Source organism: Opisthocomus hoazin, chromosome 2 (genome assembly GCF_030867145.1).
Source record: "Opisthocomus hoazin isolate bOpiHoa1 chromosome 2, bOpiHoa1.hap1, whole genome shotgun sequence".
NCBI lineage: Eukaryota > Metazoa > Chordata > Aves > Opisthocomiformes > Opisthocomidae > Opisthocomus > Opisthocomus hoazin.
The window spans coordinates 60,731,511-60,749,730 of NC_134415.1; the positions used below are offsets into that span (position 1 = coordinate 60,731,511).

Consider the following 18,220-nt stretch of genomic DNA (forward strand, 5'->3'; position numbering starts at 1 on the left):
ATCTTAACCAAAAGTACAGAGAGGCATTTCAGAAGTGCCTTGTAACCTCAAAGGAATGAGTCTTTTGTTGCATGTGTACTACGTTCAAACATGCATTCGTTCATTCATTCATTTCTTGCAGTCCGAGAAATGAATGAATTTAGAATAGCTGTATATTCGTCCTTCACCTGAGAGCTAACAAATTAATTAGAAGGGCAACAGAGGATTGTTTCATTCCTGAAATGGAAGCTGTTCCATAAGTTATAAAATATTATTAAAAACACATGGACATCAAGAACCATCCATTCCAGATGCTCATTAGTTGTGTCAGCTCTGTGTTTGCTGAAATGCCCCATCTATACCTTTAATATCTTTAATTTTATTTTCTGGTTGTTTTTTTTTTGTTTGCTTGTTTTTTAACAAGGATAGATGTTATACTTCTAACACATTCTGCTGCAGTACCTTTTCAAACTGTGTTAAAATACTGTTTATCTGGCAGTGGCATGTCGTCCTTGCAATTGTTGGTTCTGGAGTATGTAGGCGTGCAGTTTACAGACGAATAGAGGCCCTCAGAAATTCTGGGGATTGAGTATGCCTGTCAGTGCAATTAGGTTTAGTTGTGTTTAATAATTTTGAGAACTAATTGTCTGTGCTTCTGGTGCTCAGTTAAACCCTGGTGTGTTGACAGTTGCCAAGAATCAAGCTCTCCGTACATCAAAGTAGCACGAAGCTGAATAAATTAAAAGCCGCAACTTTTCCTTTAGCTACTCATGATTTCTAATTGCAAACTGTATTGGTTAGAAACGTTTTCTCTAGTGAGAATGGATTCTTTTAAGGTGAAGTTTAGTAGTCTGTTACTAACCGGCTTATCTTTACTTTGTAGTTTCAATATATTAAAAACGTCCTGTTATGAAAGATGAACATAGCTAAAAGGTGAAGTTTTACCAGATAAGTAGCTACTATTCCAAGGTGTCTTGTAAGACTGCTGTGATCTGACTTTTGGTTGCTCTCAATCTTTTGAGTATGATCAGAGATAAGTATTTCTGAAATTATATTAAATTTTAACAGACGGAAAGAAGGAACTTTGTATAAATGCATGTTTGAGAGAGGGAAGATGTATTTTCAGTTTAAATATTTTACACATCATAAGAAAACCTTAAGGTAAACTCTGTGCAAATATTTCGCAAAACTTTGTTGTATTGTCAGCTGTGTTGTAGAGTTCTTTAAGAAACTTAAGAAACCCAGTAAAAATAGCTAGTGTGATGCTTTGTAATCACGGTAAAAATAGTCAGTGAATGCAGAATGCTTTTGTGCTGGCATCTTCAAAAATTAACATCGCAGATGCAGAAACGGAAGCTACTGTGGTGAGAAACTTTGAATGTTAACAAGAATTTGCTTTCTAAAGAATGGCAAACTGGTTTGATTTTGTAATGCTTTTGAAGTGGTGCTATATTTCTTTAAAACAATGAAGTAAAATTGGTTCTGGGAATAAGTTGGGTGTAGAGACTTACAGAACTTGCCTTTGCTTTGCTGCAGACTTAAAATAGTCAATCAACTCTCAGAATGGGTTAGTGATCGTACATCAATATGTGCATACAAGGACAAGTCTATCCCCATCACCTCTTAATAAAAGATAAATAAAAGATACTACACATTGCAAAGGGAGAAAACTTTTTTTCTTGGGAATACCATTCTTAATGCAAGGAACAGAAATTATGGTAAAAAATCCCTGAACAACTTTCCCCAGCATGGACTGCTTAAGATTAGCTCAACTCACTCTTTCTCCTCTCCCGTTTGACCACCACATTTGCTTTCCCTCCATCTGGTGAAGAAATGAAGAACTTGCGACAAGTCAGGTCAGCAGAGCCCATGACACTTTTGGCAAACATAAATCTGAATCTCCTGCAGGACGGAGCATTTCCACGAAGTGCATTCAGCTTTTTATAGGGATGAGGTGCAGGTCAGTATAATGACCCTACTTGCAGTGTCCATGTTTATAGATATGGGGGTAAAAAGAAAGTAGAAAAGATATGTACTTGTGCATTTCAGAAGTCTGCTTTTGGATGCTCGAGTTTCCTATGTATTGTCAAGTCATCCTTCCAGTGCTTTTAAAGCTTGTGTATTCTGTTTATTTTGATGCCAGTTGTGAACAGTCCTCTATTTGCCAGAGAGGAGCTTTTGCAAGTGCAGTGAGAAGTCAGTATTTCCATGAACTCCGCATTATCTGTGACCATGGTGAGAAATCTGGTTTTTGGTCTCCCTGCATACAGTCCCACTTCTTGTGTTCAAGGAGCCAGTGTGCAAACGTGCCTAACTTGGATAATTGCTGAGGTTTTTATTCCAACCCTTCAAAAGTGTGTGTGCAATTGAGCAGCTGGTGTGCATGTCAGATGGTGCTCGAGTGGTGTGAATGCAGAGCCTGAGACTGGGGCAGAAAGCAAACCTGTCTTCCCACTTCTGCGTCATCCAACTACCACAACAAGCTTCCCAAAACAGTGCTTTCACAGAATCACAGAAAGGTAGAGGTGGGAAGGGACCTCTGTGGATCATCTAGTCCAACCGCCCTGCTGAAGCAGGGTCACCTACAGCAGGCTGCACAGGACCGCGTCCAGGCTGGTCTTGAATATCTCCAGAGAAGGAGACTCCACAACCTCCCTGGGCAGCCTGTTCCAGGGCTCCGTCACTCTCAGAGTGAAGAAGTTCTTCCTCATGTTCAGACGGAACTTCCTGTGCCTCAGTTTGTGCCCATTGCCCCTTGTCCTGTCACTGGGCACCACTGGAAAGAGTCTGGCCCCATCCTCCTGACACCCACCCTTGAGATACTTGTAGGCATCTATATGGTCCCCTCTCAGCCTTCTTCAGGCTGAACAAGCCCAGCTCCCTCAGCCTTTCCTCGTAGGAGAGATGCTCCAGTCCCCTCACCATCCTTGTAGCCCTCCGCTGGACTCTCTCCAGTAGCTCCTCATCTTTCTTGAAGTGGGGAGCCCAGAAATGGACAGAGTACTCCAGATGGGGCCTCACTAGGGCAGTGTAGAGGGGAAGGAGAACCTCCCTTGACCTACTGGCCACACTCCTCCTAATGCACCCCAGGATGCCATTGGCCTTCTTGGCAGCCAGGGCACACTGCTGCCTCGTGGTTAACCTGTCGTCCACCAGGACACCCAGGTTCCTCTCCGCAGAGCTGCCCTCCAGCAGGTCTTCCCCAAGCCTGTACTGGTGCATGGGGTTGTTCCTCCCCAGGTGCAGGACCCTGCACTTGCCCTTGTTGAACCTCATCAGGTTCCTCTGCGCCCAACTCTCCAGCCTGTCCAGGTCTCGCTGAATGGCAGCACAGCCTTCTGGCATATCCACCACTCCTCCCAGTTTGGTGTCATCAGCAAACTGGCTGAGGGTACATTCTAACTCTTCATCCAGGTCGTTGATGAAGAAGGTGGACAAGACTGGGCCCAGTACTGACCCCTGGGGGGGCACCACTAGTTATAGGCCTCCAACTAGACTCAGCGCCGCTGATGACAACCCTCTGAGTTCGGCCATTCAGCCCATTAACAGATGCAAACAGATTTCAACAGATGCAAAATACATGTGTCATGATTTCAAAAAGGAAATCCCTGTGTTACCTGTTAGCTGATTTCACACAGCTATTTCTGTAATGAAAATCAGAGAATATTGTAAAGAGTTTGCTGCATTTGTGATTTTGGCCTCTTGTATAAATGGCATAGCCGTGAACTGGAGGGATGGTGTTCAGAAGTTGAAGAAATCAGTATTTTGTCTTCAAATTGTCTGAAACTGATTTTGAAACCCCTTAATTAGAAGTAGCACTAAGCAATCAACTTCTCATGCAGATAGGGTAATTTAAGGGTAAAAATCCTGAGGTACAATATATATTCAGGCCTAGGTTCAAACCTGAATGAAAGAACATGTGTTCTGTTGCTAGTCTGTCTGAACACTCAATTATTAAAGAAAAAATGTGGTTTGATTTTGGGGAGAGGAAGGAGGCAACTTTGATATTGCCATGGAATAGCAGAGGTGAAAGCAGTTAGTAATCATTAGTCATATAGTCCAATCCCAGCAGAAAATTAATACAATTGTTCAATGTTTGTGGATGATTTGAATGGTATTTTATCTTCCAGAAGAAAGCAAGTGGATGGAAGGAACGATGTATTCCTCTGATTTGTTACCTAGAAAATATTGTACAAGCAAGTGATCTGTAGAATATGTGCTGTGGGATAGTTCAAGGCACCGTTACTCAAAACACACCCAACAGCCTTCCGTTGGCACTGTCAGTAAATGTAATCCTATATATTCAGTTGTGGTGGTTCATTTATTTATTTTTGGTCTGGTGATGACACTCATTCACTCTCAGAGAAGAGGTAGGGTTCATCAGTCTGAATGTGTGTATATAAGCAGTGGATGCTTGTCTTTTAGTGGATAAATGTCAAGAAATGTTTATTCTTCCTGACTAAAGTTAAACAGTTTCCTAGCATGACTGTTCAGTGAGAAAGCTAAAGATTTAGCAAAATATACTGAGTTAGAAGGAAGATTTGCAATGATACTGTGCATAAAACATAAAAACTGACAAATACAGATTGTGTTTTGATTACATTTAGGATGGTGTGGCAGCGTGTGTGTGTATGTTCACATGTGCCTGGTAGATTTCAGAGCCGTATTGCTCTCCGTTTGGTGTAAGCGGCATCCTTTCTTGCTAGTCAGTTAGTGACCCCTACCCTCAAAACATCCCTAAAGAAACATTAGCACTGGGAAAAAAGAAAGTTTGTGGAGTAATTTTGTTAAGCAAAACTGTACAAATCGTGGAAGGAGAATGTTATTACTAATCAAGTAAACATCAATTGTTGAGATACATGGAAAGCAAGCCAAGCAAAAATGACCGGGAGCTCAACGGAGCTCCCTCTGGGAAAAGTGAAATAAGAGGAAGAAAAAACTACTGGTATGCCCATATGCCCCAAACCTATTTCTTGCATGGAGGCAATTCCAGTTAAATGATGTTCATGGTGATAGCTTCTCATTAGCTCTATTTTGCATTGCCCGGGCAGTTCCCACTTGCCCAGCATGTCATTAATTGCGGGAGAGCTGCCTGCCTGAAGGTTTACTCAGCATCCATAAGGATGGATCTTAAGGACATTAAGGATCTTTCCTTAATTTTCATCATGAGAACTTCTCTTTAGCAGCTGATGGGATCCAAAAGCTTGGGGAGTAGTCCGCAATTAACATCCTTTTTTTTCTGTTCTTTGTAGGAGAGAGATTAACAACGTAGTACTCTCAAAATCATGTATACTCTTCTGCAATTCAAGTGTCATTTCCTTCCAGATGTGAGATGCATTTAGGGAGTCTAAGAGCTAGCATGGGAAAATAGCATGTTCCTCTGCAGTGGTTTTCCTTGATTCAGTCGTGCCTGGAGGGGACAGTTCTGCATCAAAAGCGTGACAGAAGCCTGTGGGGAGCACTGCTAACTATTGTGCTTCCCTTGCAGACGGCCCACCCTGTGGTGAGCCCAACCAGAGCTTCTGGCTCCAGCAGTGTGGAGCCACAGCTGGACCCCTGCTGTCACCATGTGCCTTTTGAGAGGGGCATCAGTGATAGGAGTGAAACTGTAGCCTGTTAGAAGTCTGTAAGAGTTTTGCTAGTTAGTTTAGGTTTCAGTATTTTATTCCATCCCATGGAGAAGGCACCAAAGCTGATGGACTATAGGTTACAGAAGGCTTGCTGTACGCCTGCCAGTAAATGCTTACTGCTGACCCCAGTCCTGGATTTCACTTTGTTGCATTGATCTTGCCGTTCTTTAAATGCAGCAAAGCCACCGTCTGGATGGCCCAAAATTCAAACACAACAGTTGCCTGTCTTAGCTAACATAGTGAGGAGCCTAGAAACCATAAAGCTTGAAGTGTGAAAGGTGTTATATTTAGAGCAAACCTGCTACCAGCCATTAGGTCAAGCCCTAGGTGGAGACCTGTGTGAATGGTTACCGTCGGGGAGGCACAAGAACAGCAAGAAACAAGAGCAAAGGGAGATTGTGCAGTTCTTGCAGGCAGAGGTGTGAACTTGTGTTGCTCTGTTTTGTGCTAATACATTGAGTCGCTGGGGTCTCGGGGGGGGAGGTGGTGTTTGTTGTCTTTCCTCTGACTGAAGGAAACATCCTCTGTGACAGCTGTCAGTGTAAAAAGTGCAGATCGCTTTGATCGGGAGTAGAAGTTGTGTTGCCTCGGTGCTTGCAAATGAAAGAAGCCAGCGGGAGATGACTTACAATGCAGCTTTTCTTTGTAGTCTTCTGGGAAACATCCACGGGGCTTACCCACAGGTGAGAGGAGAAGTGTATGGCAGCAGCCCTGGTTCATTGCGACAGGGTACGGTTCGCAATGTCTCTGGGGACGCTCGTGACTCCTCCGCTGAGGGGCAGGCAGCTGCCCCGGGGTCTGCCACCCCTGGCCTCCAAAGGCAGCCCTGGGCGCCTGCAGGGCAGGGTATGACGGCGGCATTGCACTTTGGAATCAAAGGCAGAGATATCTAATCACACTTCTGACAGGCTCAGGGGAGTGGGTAACCGCTCTGCCAGCTGTAGATCATTTGGTGGGTTTTTTTGAAGACCAAGACACTGTGCAGTTACAGTGCTGACAATAACAGACGTGTTTTTTCCTTGCAATGCAGAAGCATTGAAGCACAATTCTAGTGCGTGCTGAGGTATGTGATGTGCCAAGTAGTTACCCATGGGACACAAAGTCACTTCAAAGTCGCACAAAGTAGCAATGCAGGTTTTCAGACAAATACAGCATCCTGGGTACCCTCCAACCCTTCGATGAGGATCTGATTCCAATTTTGTGCTGTCAGGAACATATGAAGCCAAAGGTAAACCTGCAATGCCAAAACTGAGAGAATCTGCTACCTGCAGCAGATTCTGCAAAATCAAACATGACAAAAAGATAGCTGAAAGGAAGGAAGAGGGGGGAAAATTAGAAAATTTAAGGGATCGGTTGAGTCAGATACACATGGAAGTCCCACAGATTTTCTTGCTCTGTTACCTGCTGTCCATAGCACTGTATTCCTTCTCTCTTTGCCTGTTAACATCCTGTGGGTGGACGTAGACCTTCACTCGTGTGGTGCTCAGTTCCTTCTGAGGCAGCAGAATCCCTCCATAGTGCCTAAACAAAACCCCGCCGAAACCAGGGGAGAGGTTGATGCGGAGTTCAGGGGGTCTGTGTTTGTCTTTGCAGGGGGGTTGTTGCATCTTTTAACATTTGAAACGCAATATGCCTGCTACTAACCAGAAGAGATAAGGGTCACCCTCTCTGTCTCCAGACAAGACACACAGCAAAAATATATTGTGAAAGATGAATGCAACTGCAAAGATAATGTCTCGGTGGTTGCCATAGTTTCTAATTCAGCAGTTGAGAAAAGTTTTTGCATTCAGCACAAAACACTTTGGGTGAGAATGTTACAAACAGTATTTAACATGCTTGAAATTAAAAATTAAACAAGAATTCAATTTAAATGTTTGGAATGGTAACTAATTTTTTCAGTGCTGGAGATAAAGCAGATGTCTTCATTGTGGTCAATTATGCTTTGAAAATACATTTTGAAAGCATTTAAAAAACATGTTATTAGTATAATAAGCGTGATAGAAAAATACTCAGAAAAATCATCCACCCACATTTAGAAAAAGTAAAAAATGGATCTCACTGTAGAGATCTGTACGACCGGCTGAATTAAGCTTGACCTTATAATACTTACAGACCACTAATACCACATAGCTCCTATTTAGTCCAGGGTGTGTATGTACATATTGTGTATTTTTTTTATGTATGTGTATTTATGTATATTTATTTGTATACACAACATGTATTTGTTAGATATAAGAGTGCATGTGTGTGTGTTTGTATATATACACATATGCACTCTTATATCTAACAAATACATGTTGTGTATACAAACTATGTTTCTGCTTCACCAGTGGTCCGGACTGATGTGATAAAGTAGCCCAGAAGTGTCCCGGAGGCAAGCTGCTGTTTCCTTTCATTCAAAGTAGATACAGACGGAGCAAAATTAGCCTTTCACCTCCATGCATTAAGGGCAAAAGCAGGATGGGAAACAAACTCGATGCGGATAAGCGTACCTAGATGTATGGGGACAATAGAGGGAAGCCTGTATTGTGAAGGGTGTTACAGTTATGGGAACTATCAAGCCTGGTGCCACTAAAATGGAAAGATGAAAACCAGATGCCTGTAAAGGGAATGTATGGTACTCAAAGCACACAGGAACAAACAACACGGCCATGTCATTTTCCCAGTCATCTTAAAAGTATTTCAAGGTGATTGATTATTTTACACGTGAATTTTATGTACGAGACATATTTTGGAAGAGGGCTTGAATGTTTGTTGCGTGTTTCTAGAGAAGAAGGCTAAATAAAATGCTTTCATTCATTTGGTTTATTTTAGTTTGTGTTTTCCACTTTTTTGATTTATCCAAGTCGCTAAAACGTCAGTGTGGTTTTTTTCTTATGAATACACATTAAAAAAATCTGTTAATTGGTAACATCTTTTAGCTGGCATATGGCTAGCTAATAACTCAGACTTAATTAGCAAATCTGGGGAAGAATAACTTCCTAATATGGAATTAAAAAGGCCTGTCATTGTTTTTCATCAAGATTGATGATATTGCTTGGACCTGAAATTTAGCAGCCTTTTCTTTCCCGGTCCCAGTGGATGAGCTGTGTTTTAACACGTATCTATTACAAAAACAGAGCTTGAAATTGCCACGACTCATGCTGATACAAAATGGAGAAACTGCACCTTTCCAGAAAGTATAGTTATATTCTTAATAAATGTGGATCTGGTGACCTGACCTGTATTATTTTTTCAGTGCCATATGTGGCACTGTAAACATTTAATGAAGACTAGTGACTTCATTTTTTTTCTCTTCAGACTTGGTCGGTGGATCCCTAGGGTCTATGGACTACTACAGAGGCAACCACCAATGGTGGATAGGAAATGTAGGCTTGTATGTGCTACACACTAGCAGCCCATATAATTGGATCTTTAAAACAGGCTGTGTGTCCATCGAAAAATGAAACGTTAGGGAGCAGGCAAAAACCTCTCTCGCTCCTTCGAGACCATTCCCTTAGTTTTCCATGACATAGTTTTCTCACCCAGTGAATCTGATACCTGTCTCCAAAAGAAAGGGCATAGTCCATCGGCCAAACAAGAGCTTCCTACTGCTGCGATGCACTCTGCGAGCCTTATCAGCAGCATGTTGTTTCAGGGCTCCGGCATCGTTGTTCTTCTGATAGGCGGCCCCTCGGCAAATGAGCTTCACAGCTTGGCAAATGCTGAGCTGTCAAGTTGCGCTAATGATTTGGAAAGAGATGGATGTAAGTTTAATTGCAGTAATTAAAGGAGAGGGCTGCGTTATTCCCTTGCTTGTATGAGGGTGAATATCCTTGAAACCTCTGAAGCAGCACACTCATAACCAAGGATGTAGATACCAAGGCTTCATGTACCATCTGGGTTCAAGAAAAGGGTTTGGTAGGGGGCAGCGGGCGGTGGCAAGGGCAGTGCTGAATGAAGCCTTTATAGGTCAACATCACTGCACTCTGACAGTGCTGTGATAGAGGGGACATGGGGGTTACTGTGTTTTATTATGACTCTGGTATAGTTCTCATTTTATTAATGAATTGCTTGTCAGTCTTGTAACTCTTCAGCTCAGTGGTGTCATGTCCTATAATGTTTCATTTAAAGTTACATTGTTTTTAGAATAATCTAGACCTGATTATTTTTGTGTAAATATATCAACATGGAGACTTTTACATTCAAGCCTGAATTTATTACTGAACTACACAGTTTAAATTTCTTTTCATTGTTGTAATTACAACTAAAAAGTTCAAGCAAAGGACAAGCGCAATTATGTAAAGAAACCATCCGGAGCGCTGCCTATTTGTTTTTCATTTTATCATGGTCAGAGGTTTGTATGCCACGCCATTTAGCAGCATATACCCTTGACAGAGCATCAGTACCATTGATAATTCATGCTGACCTTCAGGGCAGTCAGCACCCTCTGGATATTTTTAGGTATCGGGCTAATTTTCTCTAAAGCACCTGATGTTTTGTTTACGCAGTGAATTTCACGGGCACAGAGGCAGGTACATTTCTGGGGAGATAAAACCCATCTTCCCTTGCCATAACTGTGCTGTGTCCCGCATTCACTACATCGAGCTATTTATAAAAAAAAAAACCACGCTTCTTATCTGGCATGTCTTCCCTGCTTTTGTAGTAAGAAAGGGCGGCATGGCAGCTCTGTTTGTGCTCTCGTACTCTGCTTAGCCTCGTTACACTGGGCCGTTGACAGCTTCTCCCATTTTCATTAATCGGCACGAAAGAGAAATTTGTGCAGCTGAGCTCAGCGAGAAGGTGTGCTCGTGGGGCGCCGGAACGTCCGTGGCTTCCTTCCGAGGGGCCTTTTCCTTCAGCAAAGTTTGTGTGCACCAGCCGCGATGCCCACCTTCAGGAGGAGTAAAACCAGAGCGAAGAGTTTAGCGTTGGCTCGCAAAACCCGGCAGCAGGCAGCAGCAGCGTGCGGCTCCCTGCACAGGGTGTTTTCTGCGGTGAGTTCTGCACCGGCGGGGCTTGAGCTGGGGAGGTGCTGCTTAATTAGGCTGAGGTAGGCGAAGAGGATCGAGCTGGGGAGGTGCTGCTTAATGAGGCTGAGGTAGGCGAAGGGGGTTGAGCTGGGGAGGTGCTGCTTAATGAGGCTGGGGTGGGTGAAGGGGCTTCGCGAGCATGGCAGGGTGCCTGAGCCTGATAAATAGCGACTGGCCTGGCATTAATAATGAAATAATGGATTCTGGTGACATGTAGTCGGCGGGTGAGTTTATAGCAGTATGCTGCACAGGAAAAGGTTTGGGGTTTTTGAAGTTTGGGGGGAGGAGAGGGTGGGCTGGCTGCGTGCGCTGTTTGCTGCTGGGCTCAAGCAAACAGTTATTTCTTGTGCCTGTCAGAGAAAGGACTAAGCCACGATCCAGATTTTGACAAGAGGTGGGATGTTAAAGCTAGATTCTTCAAGGAAATTTGGAAATAACTGCAGCGTGAATGTGTTAACTATTTCTCTGGTTTTTGACTAATAATTTAGGATTGTGGAAAAAGGGAGGAAAAAAGATATACAATCCAAGTACTGCTAGGGCAATATAAGAAAGCTGTGAATGTATTACACATGTGCTAGAAAAATACTTGAGCCTTCTGCATTAAAGATTGGCAACTTCAGGATAAGGACATGGGGAAGGAGAGAATGACAATATTTTGACAAGATCAGGGTTTGGGAAAATTTGCAGTGTGTGTTACCTTTTTGTGACCTTGGCCATAAGGGTTCCTCTGCCTTTCTTTGTCTGATGCTCTTACCTTTACATTTAGTTTGGCCAGGATTTAACCTTCCATAATGGAGATGGTTTCTGTTTTGATTTTGACTTTGGTACGCGTTGGATCAGATGATTTTGATGTTAGAGATGCTGAGCACAGTATGTGTGAACTCGGTGGAAGCCACTGGTCCTCGGGACCTGGCTGGCGCAAGCTGTTGGGCCCAGAGCCCTGCTGCTTGCCTTGGTTCGTAACTAGCGTTTCAGCCAAGGACCGAAGTCACCAGCGGTGGTTCTTCTGTAGCCAGGGAGAAAGATGGGCATCTCTCTCTGTGCGGCAGCCGAGGGGGAAGAATTGCCACCATGCAAATCATATCAACAGCTCAGGCACCATGTCAGGTGGGTTCCATCTTAGCTGTTTGACACAGCCACGTGTTCAGCCTTATTTCAGGCCTTGACCTGGGCTGTCAGGAAGGAGTTACTAGGTCATCAACCCCTCTTCTTACTGTGCTTGGGATTTCTAAATAACGTTGGTGACACCTGCTTGAGTTACCGGAGCAGGCTGACTTTGCGAATGTAAATCTTCCTGAAAGTGGGAAATTCTGATTCAAAGATAAAAGTTTAGTCCCCTGTTGTCTGGTCTGGTAGGGTGATTTTTCAAAACACAGTGTACAGCGGTTGCTTCTCCCTCCTTAAAGCGTAACTCTAGCTATGCTTGGCTTATTGCTATGAAGGATCTGAGTGGCCACTTTTTAAAAGAAAAACCTTTTCTTTAGTAATGTTTTAAATGTTTAAATTAAAAGATGTGCAAAAGGCACAGCTAAACAAAACAGACCCCCAAAACTTCAGCAGTGTCAGTCAGGAACAGTTTCATGTTCTGAGTGGCCTTGATGCTGGGAAAAACAAGGAGAAGGTCCAGAAGACAAGCAATGATGGAGTCTACTACTTTGTTTTAGCTTCTGTTGCCTGAAGCTGAGCAGCAGTCTTGCCCAGATACCTATGGTGAAAATCTCACAGGGCAGTTTTCAGTAAAACTCTGTTGACATATTTCAGTCTTAATTTAGAGGAGTCCACATGCTGTACTGGTGTGTAACATACAGTGACTTTTTTCAGTGGTCTTTAAGGAAGCTAACACCTGTGACTTTCTAGCCTTTTACTTTGCTTGGTTAGAAAGTACTTCCCAGTATGAGGATGATAGAGAAGTCTGTAGAGTGATGGAGCCACAAAAAAATGATGGCTCTTCGGGCTGCATTTGTTCTGCAGAAAAATGTCTTTGAACACAAAGGAAAAGTGATGGACATCTCCAAAAGCTTTCCTTTTTCAGGGAGTGAGGGATGTAAAAAGTTCTCTGGCCAGTTGTTCATTTCTCAAATTCCCTTATAACTGTATTTCTTCTGCTGGCTGGTGCCTTCAGTCTTATTTCCTGGAAATATATACAGGCAGAGCCAGGCTGTTAGCTATTCATTTTTAGAGGGTACGAGAGTAATCTGTTTCTGCAGGATGTTTTCTGAGCATGCTTCCTCTTCGGATAAGGAATGCAAAGGACTGGTGATCTCCATGTGGTCAGTGTCCTGCACAGGGGGACAGGAATCTGAAAACTCATCAAAGGACATGCACGGTTTTACCCCCACCTCCCCAAGGAGTCTTTCTCAGGCTGAAGAGTTTTCTAAGCCTACTCAAAATATTCCTTTTCCTCACTTTTTCAAACAAAGCCTAACTGACTGACAGAGTACCCGATGTGTATAAATGAGGGTGAAATAAACAGCGATGAGCAGAGACACTGTAACACTAACTGACCCTGTGCAGCATTTATGCTCAGTCAGTATCATTCAGTAGAAAGACACAGGGTAGCCATGAAATTGTTGTGCTGATGCTTAACCACTGCTGATTGATGTCTTCTGCTTTCTCACCAATTAATTTTATGGAGATTTTTAACTCTGGTGGGGATAGCACAGCCTCAGATGATGATATGCTTGTCTGCAAGGAGCAAGGAAAATCTGTAAGAGGTTCCGTATAAGAGTATCCTTTATTCACTTAAAATGAATAATTTCTGATATTTCTTACCACAAGTATTATTGAAAATGGGATGTGCTTCATCTCCATCTGACAAGCTGAGCACCGCTGTGGTGGTTGACACCTATGGGTCAAGCTGATGATTATGTGGGCTGGAACTTTCCCTTCTAAGGTTCCTGTGAGCAATCCTTAGTCTCAGGGAATACTCCATGCAAAAGGATGTAGGACCTAACTATGAGTCGCAAACATGTGGGGATGACAAAAAAGTTTCTCAAGGCTGCTTCTACACATCCTTCTGTTTTCTTAGAAGCCAAGAGAGTATAGGGCAGGATGCTCCTCCCCCTGACTGCTAGGTCTGTAGAAGGGTTTGTACAGCTTTGTTGGAAAATCTGTGAAAATGGCTGGTAAAACAAACAGGACAGTGCTGTGTAACTTCATTCTCCCTGGAATGCAAGTGTTTGTTTTCTCTATAAACCCTGCATAAGCGCCACTTGTCTTTTCCAACTCTAGCACTGTTAGTCTAAATTTTTGGATTTTTAGCCTCATCTGGCTGCTGTTCAGTGCCAAAGGTCAGCTGAAGCTGCTTGTGACCTCCTATAAATGTTGCTGAAAGTGGCATATACAAGCTCAAGTGATGGATTTGGGAGAAAGTTTGTTGCTTCCTCTGCATGCTCTCCTCCGCTTTTCTCTGCACCCAGCTACCTTGCAGCCTTGTCCACAGTCAGTCATCTGGGCTTTTCTTTTCGCCAGTTTAAATGTTTTTTATTTCTGATGAGCTGCACACTGTAAAGGTTGACACAAATAATTTTTTTTACCATTTACTAAGTACAGATAGTCTTGGCCTTATGTAAATAAAAGAAGTTGTGTGCTTGAGGAGTTTACGAGATGTATCAGAGTCTCAAATCTCCCTGTGTTAGCCGTTGCAATGTCATTGTCAGACATTGTCATTGACAGTCTGCTTTGACATCCAGAATGTCCAGCTGGCTTTGAAATCCCAGCTGCAGTCAGGCTGGGCCTCTCCTGCCCACACATAAAAGATACAAAAGAGATGTTCTTAGGGGTTGTCACTAGAGCCTTTCTAGAAAAGATCTGTTTTAAACAGCTAAAAATAATATAAAGCAGGACACTGGTTAGCATCATCCAAAAAAGTGTGGAAAAAAGGTGGAAATCCCGACCTGGGTGGTAAGGGAGTTGTGGGAAGAAATGTGGAGCAATAATAGTTCTTATTCCTCTCTACTTATTTGTTATTATGAAGTTTCTTATGAATACTGGGCTCTTGGTTGAGAACCTACGGTACACTTCGTAGTTTCACTGGCAAAATGGGTTCCAGCATCGTCTGTGGTCCATGCAATGTGTAGGAGTGAATGTGAAATACTTCTGTCCTGTGATCAAGTACCATTTCATGCTTGCTTTGATTCAAATGTAAATACCACAGTCGGTACAAAGAGTGAGAGCGAGGTCTGGATATTGTACAGTCTAAAAGCCTCTCATAAAGGGAAGGACAGAGAGCAGCAAGGCCACAGGAAAGGACAAGAGCCTACGAGCAGCACTGCGGGACGAGGGCAATATTTTTAATGCCAGGCCTGCACATGTTCAGAAACATAGTAAAGTTTATAAAAATCACTACTTCTTGTCAGTACGGCTGAGAGGTAATCCGGTGCCTTAGGCTTGGGGTAGTTATGCGGAACAATTTCTGACACCAAAAGTATATTGCTTAGGTGCTCAAATAGTATTTATGTTGAGGAGTATCGTCTACTTCCATATGCTTTCTTATCCAGTGGTTCTTGGTGGCGTTGCAGCTCTGGCCCCAGAACTGAAGGGGATGGAGAGCATAGCATGTTCTCCAATGTCTGCCTGCCCTACGTGCAAAGGTGGTTGAAGAGGAGTAGAGGACTTCTAACTTGTCCTTGTAAAACTGTGCCTGATGATGATGCTTATGACTTGCTTTCAGTAGGCTGTCTCACATCCTTGATCTAGTGTCCTTGATCAGGCATCAGGCTGATGTAAATCAAGCTGCCCATGTGCACCTTGAGCTGTAGAGAGCATAAAATCTGAGTCATTCTGATACAAATACAAAACTTTCTGACGTCAGAAACAAAGAAAACAAGACTGAAGTACTTTGGCATTCAGCTATTTAGAAGTTGCTTTAAAATACACCCCCTTCACCCCCCATTTCCTAAATGAAGTTGTGCTTTATTTCCAAAGCACTAATTAATTTTAGTGGCGCAGAGTAACTGTGATTTTTAAATGTATTCCATCGGTGTGCAGCTGTAATTCCAACAAACACCATTCCATTTACGTGGCATTTTGTTGGGTCCCAATAAATGTTGTAAATACAAAATGTATCTAAATTTTGTATTCCTGTAAGCCATTGTTGTACGGGATTGTGGAAGAAGGTTGCACATACTAGTGAGCAAAGTAAAATAATTTTCTTTTTAGAGTGGTGTCATTGTTCAAAACTGGGGGCTAGGAAGCTACAGAGTAATATGGACTACATGACAAATATTTGACATTTTAACATTTATTTCCATCATGTAGGTGTGAGAAATGTACCTATGTTTTGTCACATGAATGGTCGAGATTTAATACTGCTAGTGCATTTAGCCTCCACCTTACAGAAGGCTTTGTGTAGCTCAGTTCAGTTTCAGAATAACTTTTGCATTTGCTTATCAATGACCTAGTATGTTCGCGAACCTAGGTACACAGATAATCAGTGGTGAATCAGGAGATCCAAAAAGGACCACTTGAAAACAGTGTGCGGAATAAATTTGTACAGATTAAGACAGTTCTGAAAGGCGCTCATGTCCTAATTTCTTCACTGAAACAAGATTACTGAAACAAGACTTCCACTTGAAATAAGGCAGCATTCATGTAGTCCTCATTTGAATGCATTTGCTAAATAGAAGATAGTATTTGGCACAGCGTATGCAACCATCCGGTGTCTTAGAGAGTGTCTGAAAGACAGAAGCACTGAAGAAGAATTGTTTCATGTAGTATAAAGAGGTGGATACCAACAGCTGTTAAGGTAGAATTGGGTAGTGGTAGTGATATTCTGGCTTTCAGGAAAATGTCATATGAGAAAGAGGACTGTGGAATAATTTTCAAATTAAGCATTAAAGATTATTGCCTGAAGAAGTTGCTCTTGGATATTAGTGATGGTCCTGCAAGAGGGAAGTAAACAACCATTTCACAGTGTCAGAAAAATCTTTCTTGTCCAACTTTGCCTTTGTAAGATTAACTGCTTTTGTTCCATCTCCAGTTCCTACCTTGCTTGAAAACATTCTGTTTTTTTTTCATGTTTATCATTTTTCTAAAGAATCTCAAAGATTTAGGTTTCCATTTGCCATTTTTGAAAGTAAAAAATCTTGATATGTAGTTGACTCCTTGGAGAGAAAACATCTAAACATCTTTTGACAACCCAGGACATTGGAGTCTGAATTCTCAGCTCCATGCCTTGTTGTCTGAAAAAAACACACAACACAGTAGAGGTAGCAGATGACAAATCGAACAGTTATTCTGGATGCTTAAAAGATCTCCATCTACTAATTCTTTCTATTTTGATGCAATGAACATTGCAAAATGAGAGATGGAAAACAGTGTGATGTTAGCGTCATAAGAATCAAAGTATATGAGATATCTGAGTGCCCTCTCATCTTTTGCATCCTACGAACTTGTATCTGAAGACTGAAAATAATTTGCACTGGAAAACCGCTAGAAAATTTTCTTTTCATTTTAGTGCTGTGATCTGGATCTGCTATAAATTCAAGCTGTTCAAAGCTATCAGGATACATATTTGACAAAAATCAATGGCATACTCTGGCCCCCGAGTTTGGAACAAGAGCAAAATTTGTGGAATTTAAAAATAATTGTAGTACAGCATGTATTCTAAAACATCGGTGCTTGTCTCTTTCTTCTCATTTAACAGAGCACAGAACAGATCAGTGCGTTGTGCCGAAACTTCCAAGAAGTCCAAGCAAGTAGTATGGAAGGACAGAAGGACAACCAGGATCCACCTCCACGGCCACTGGCTCGCCACCTTTCTGACGCAGATAGACTGAGGAAGGTCATCCAAGAACTTATGGACACTGAGAAATCTTACGTCAAGGTAAAAAAACATAACTGGCTAGCTACAGCCTTCTTTTTGAGTCTGACCATGGTTTGTAGATGGTCTTAACATATTTCATGCTTACTTTTATATTACCAGCACTCTACAGGGGCCAAAACCTATGAAGTCCGCTCATCTAATTGTTCCTGTTGTTTTCAGAGGGCTTGCTCCTGTAACTGAGGCTGTAGGATTTGATCTAGTAGCTTTTGTTCTAGTGGATTTGTGTTTATATTGGAGAGTGATAATTTGGGGGGGGGTATATACCTGCAATATTTGAACACTGGAATTTTCCAGGGGATGTTTCCATAGTTTTCAAAATTAAAATAGATCTGGTAGAAGAACAGAATAGATTCTCCTACGAGTTAGAAAAAAAGTTTAGTTGTGGAAAACAGTGCATAATTATTTTTGAGTCAGCAAAGCTAAAAGGCACAACTCCAGCTGGTTGTAGCGTCACACATATGTTATTTCTCCTTTGACTGATTAGTCCGTAACTTGTTAGATGTATGTCTCTTCTTTTTATAAACCCCAAATTCATGTGACTGTATGCCAAAAGAAACATGAAAGCATTGATTTCATTGGCCGCCAGCAAGGAGGAATCACCTGCTTTACTTGATCGCCAAACAGATACCTACAGATACGAGTACTTGCTGCAATAATGTATATGGGAAAGAAGAGAAAACTCTTCCAGTCTGTTGTTGTTACTACATCCAGCAATACACTAATAAAGCCATACTCTGTAAAGCTGGAGGAAGCTTTACAGAACACGGACCCCC

At 42.3% G+C, this 18,220-nt stretch overlaps 1 protein-coding gene across 4 annotated transcripts in view; it reads left to right on the forward strand.

Moving 5' to 3' along the window:
• Positions 1-18,220, forward strand: part of TIAM2 (TIAM Rac1 associated GEF 2) — a 92,451-nt gene that overhangs the window by 60,988 nt on the left and 13,243 nt on the right. For all 4 annotated transcript variants that reach the window (XM_075413831.1, XM_075413833.1, XM_075413832.1 and 1 more), the window contains one exon: positions 17,268-17,447. In XM_075413831.1, the coding sequence (XP_075269946.1) occupies positions 17,268-17,447 (180 nt within the window). The remainder of the gene's footprint in view (positions 1-17,267; positions 17,448-18,220) is intronic.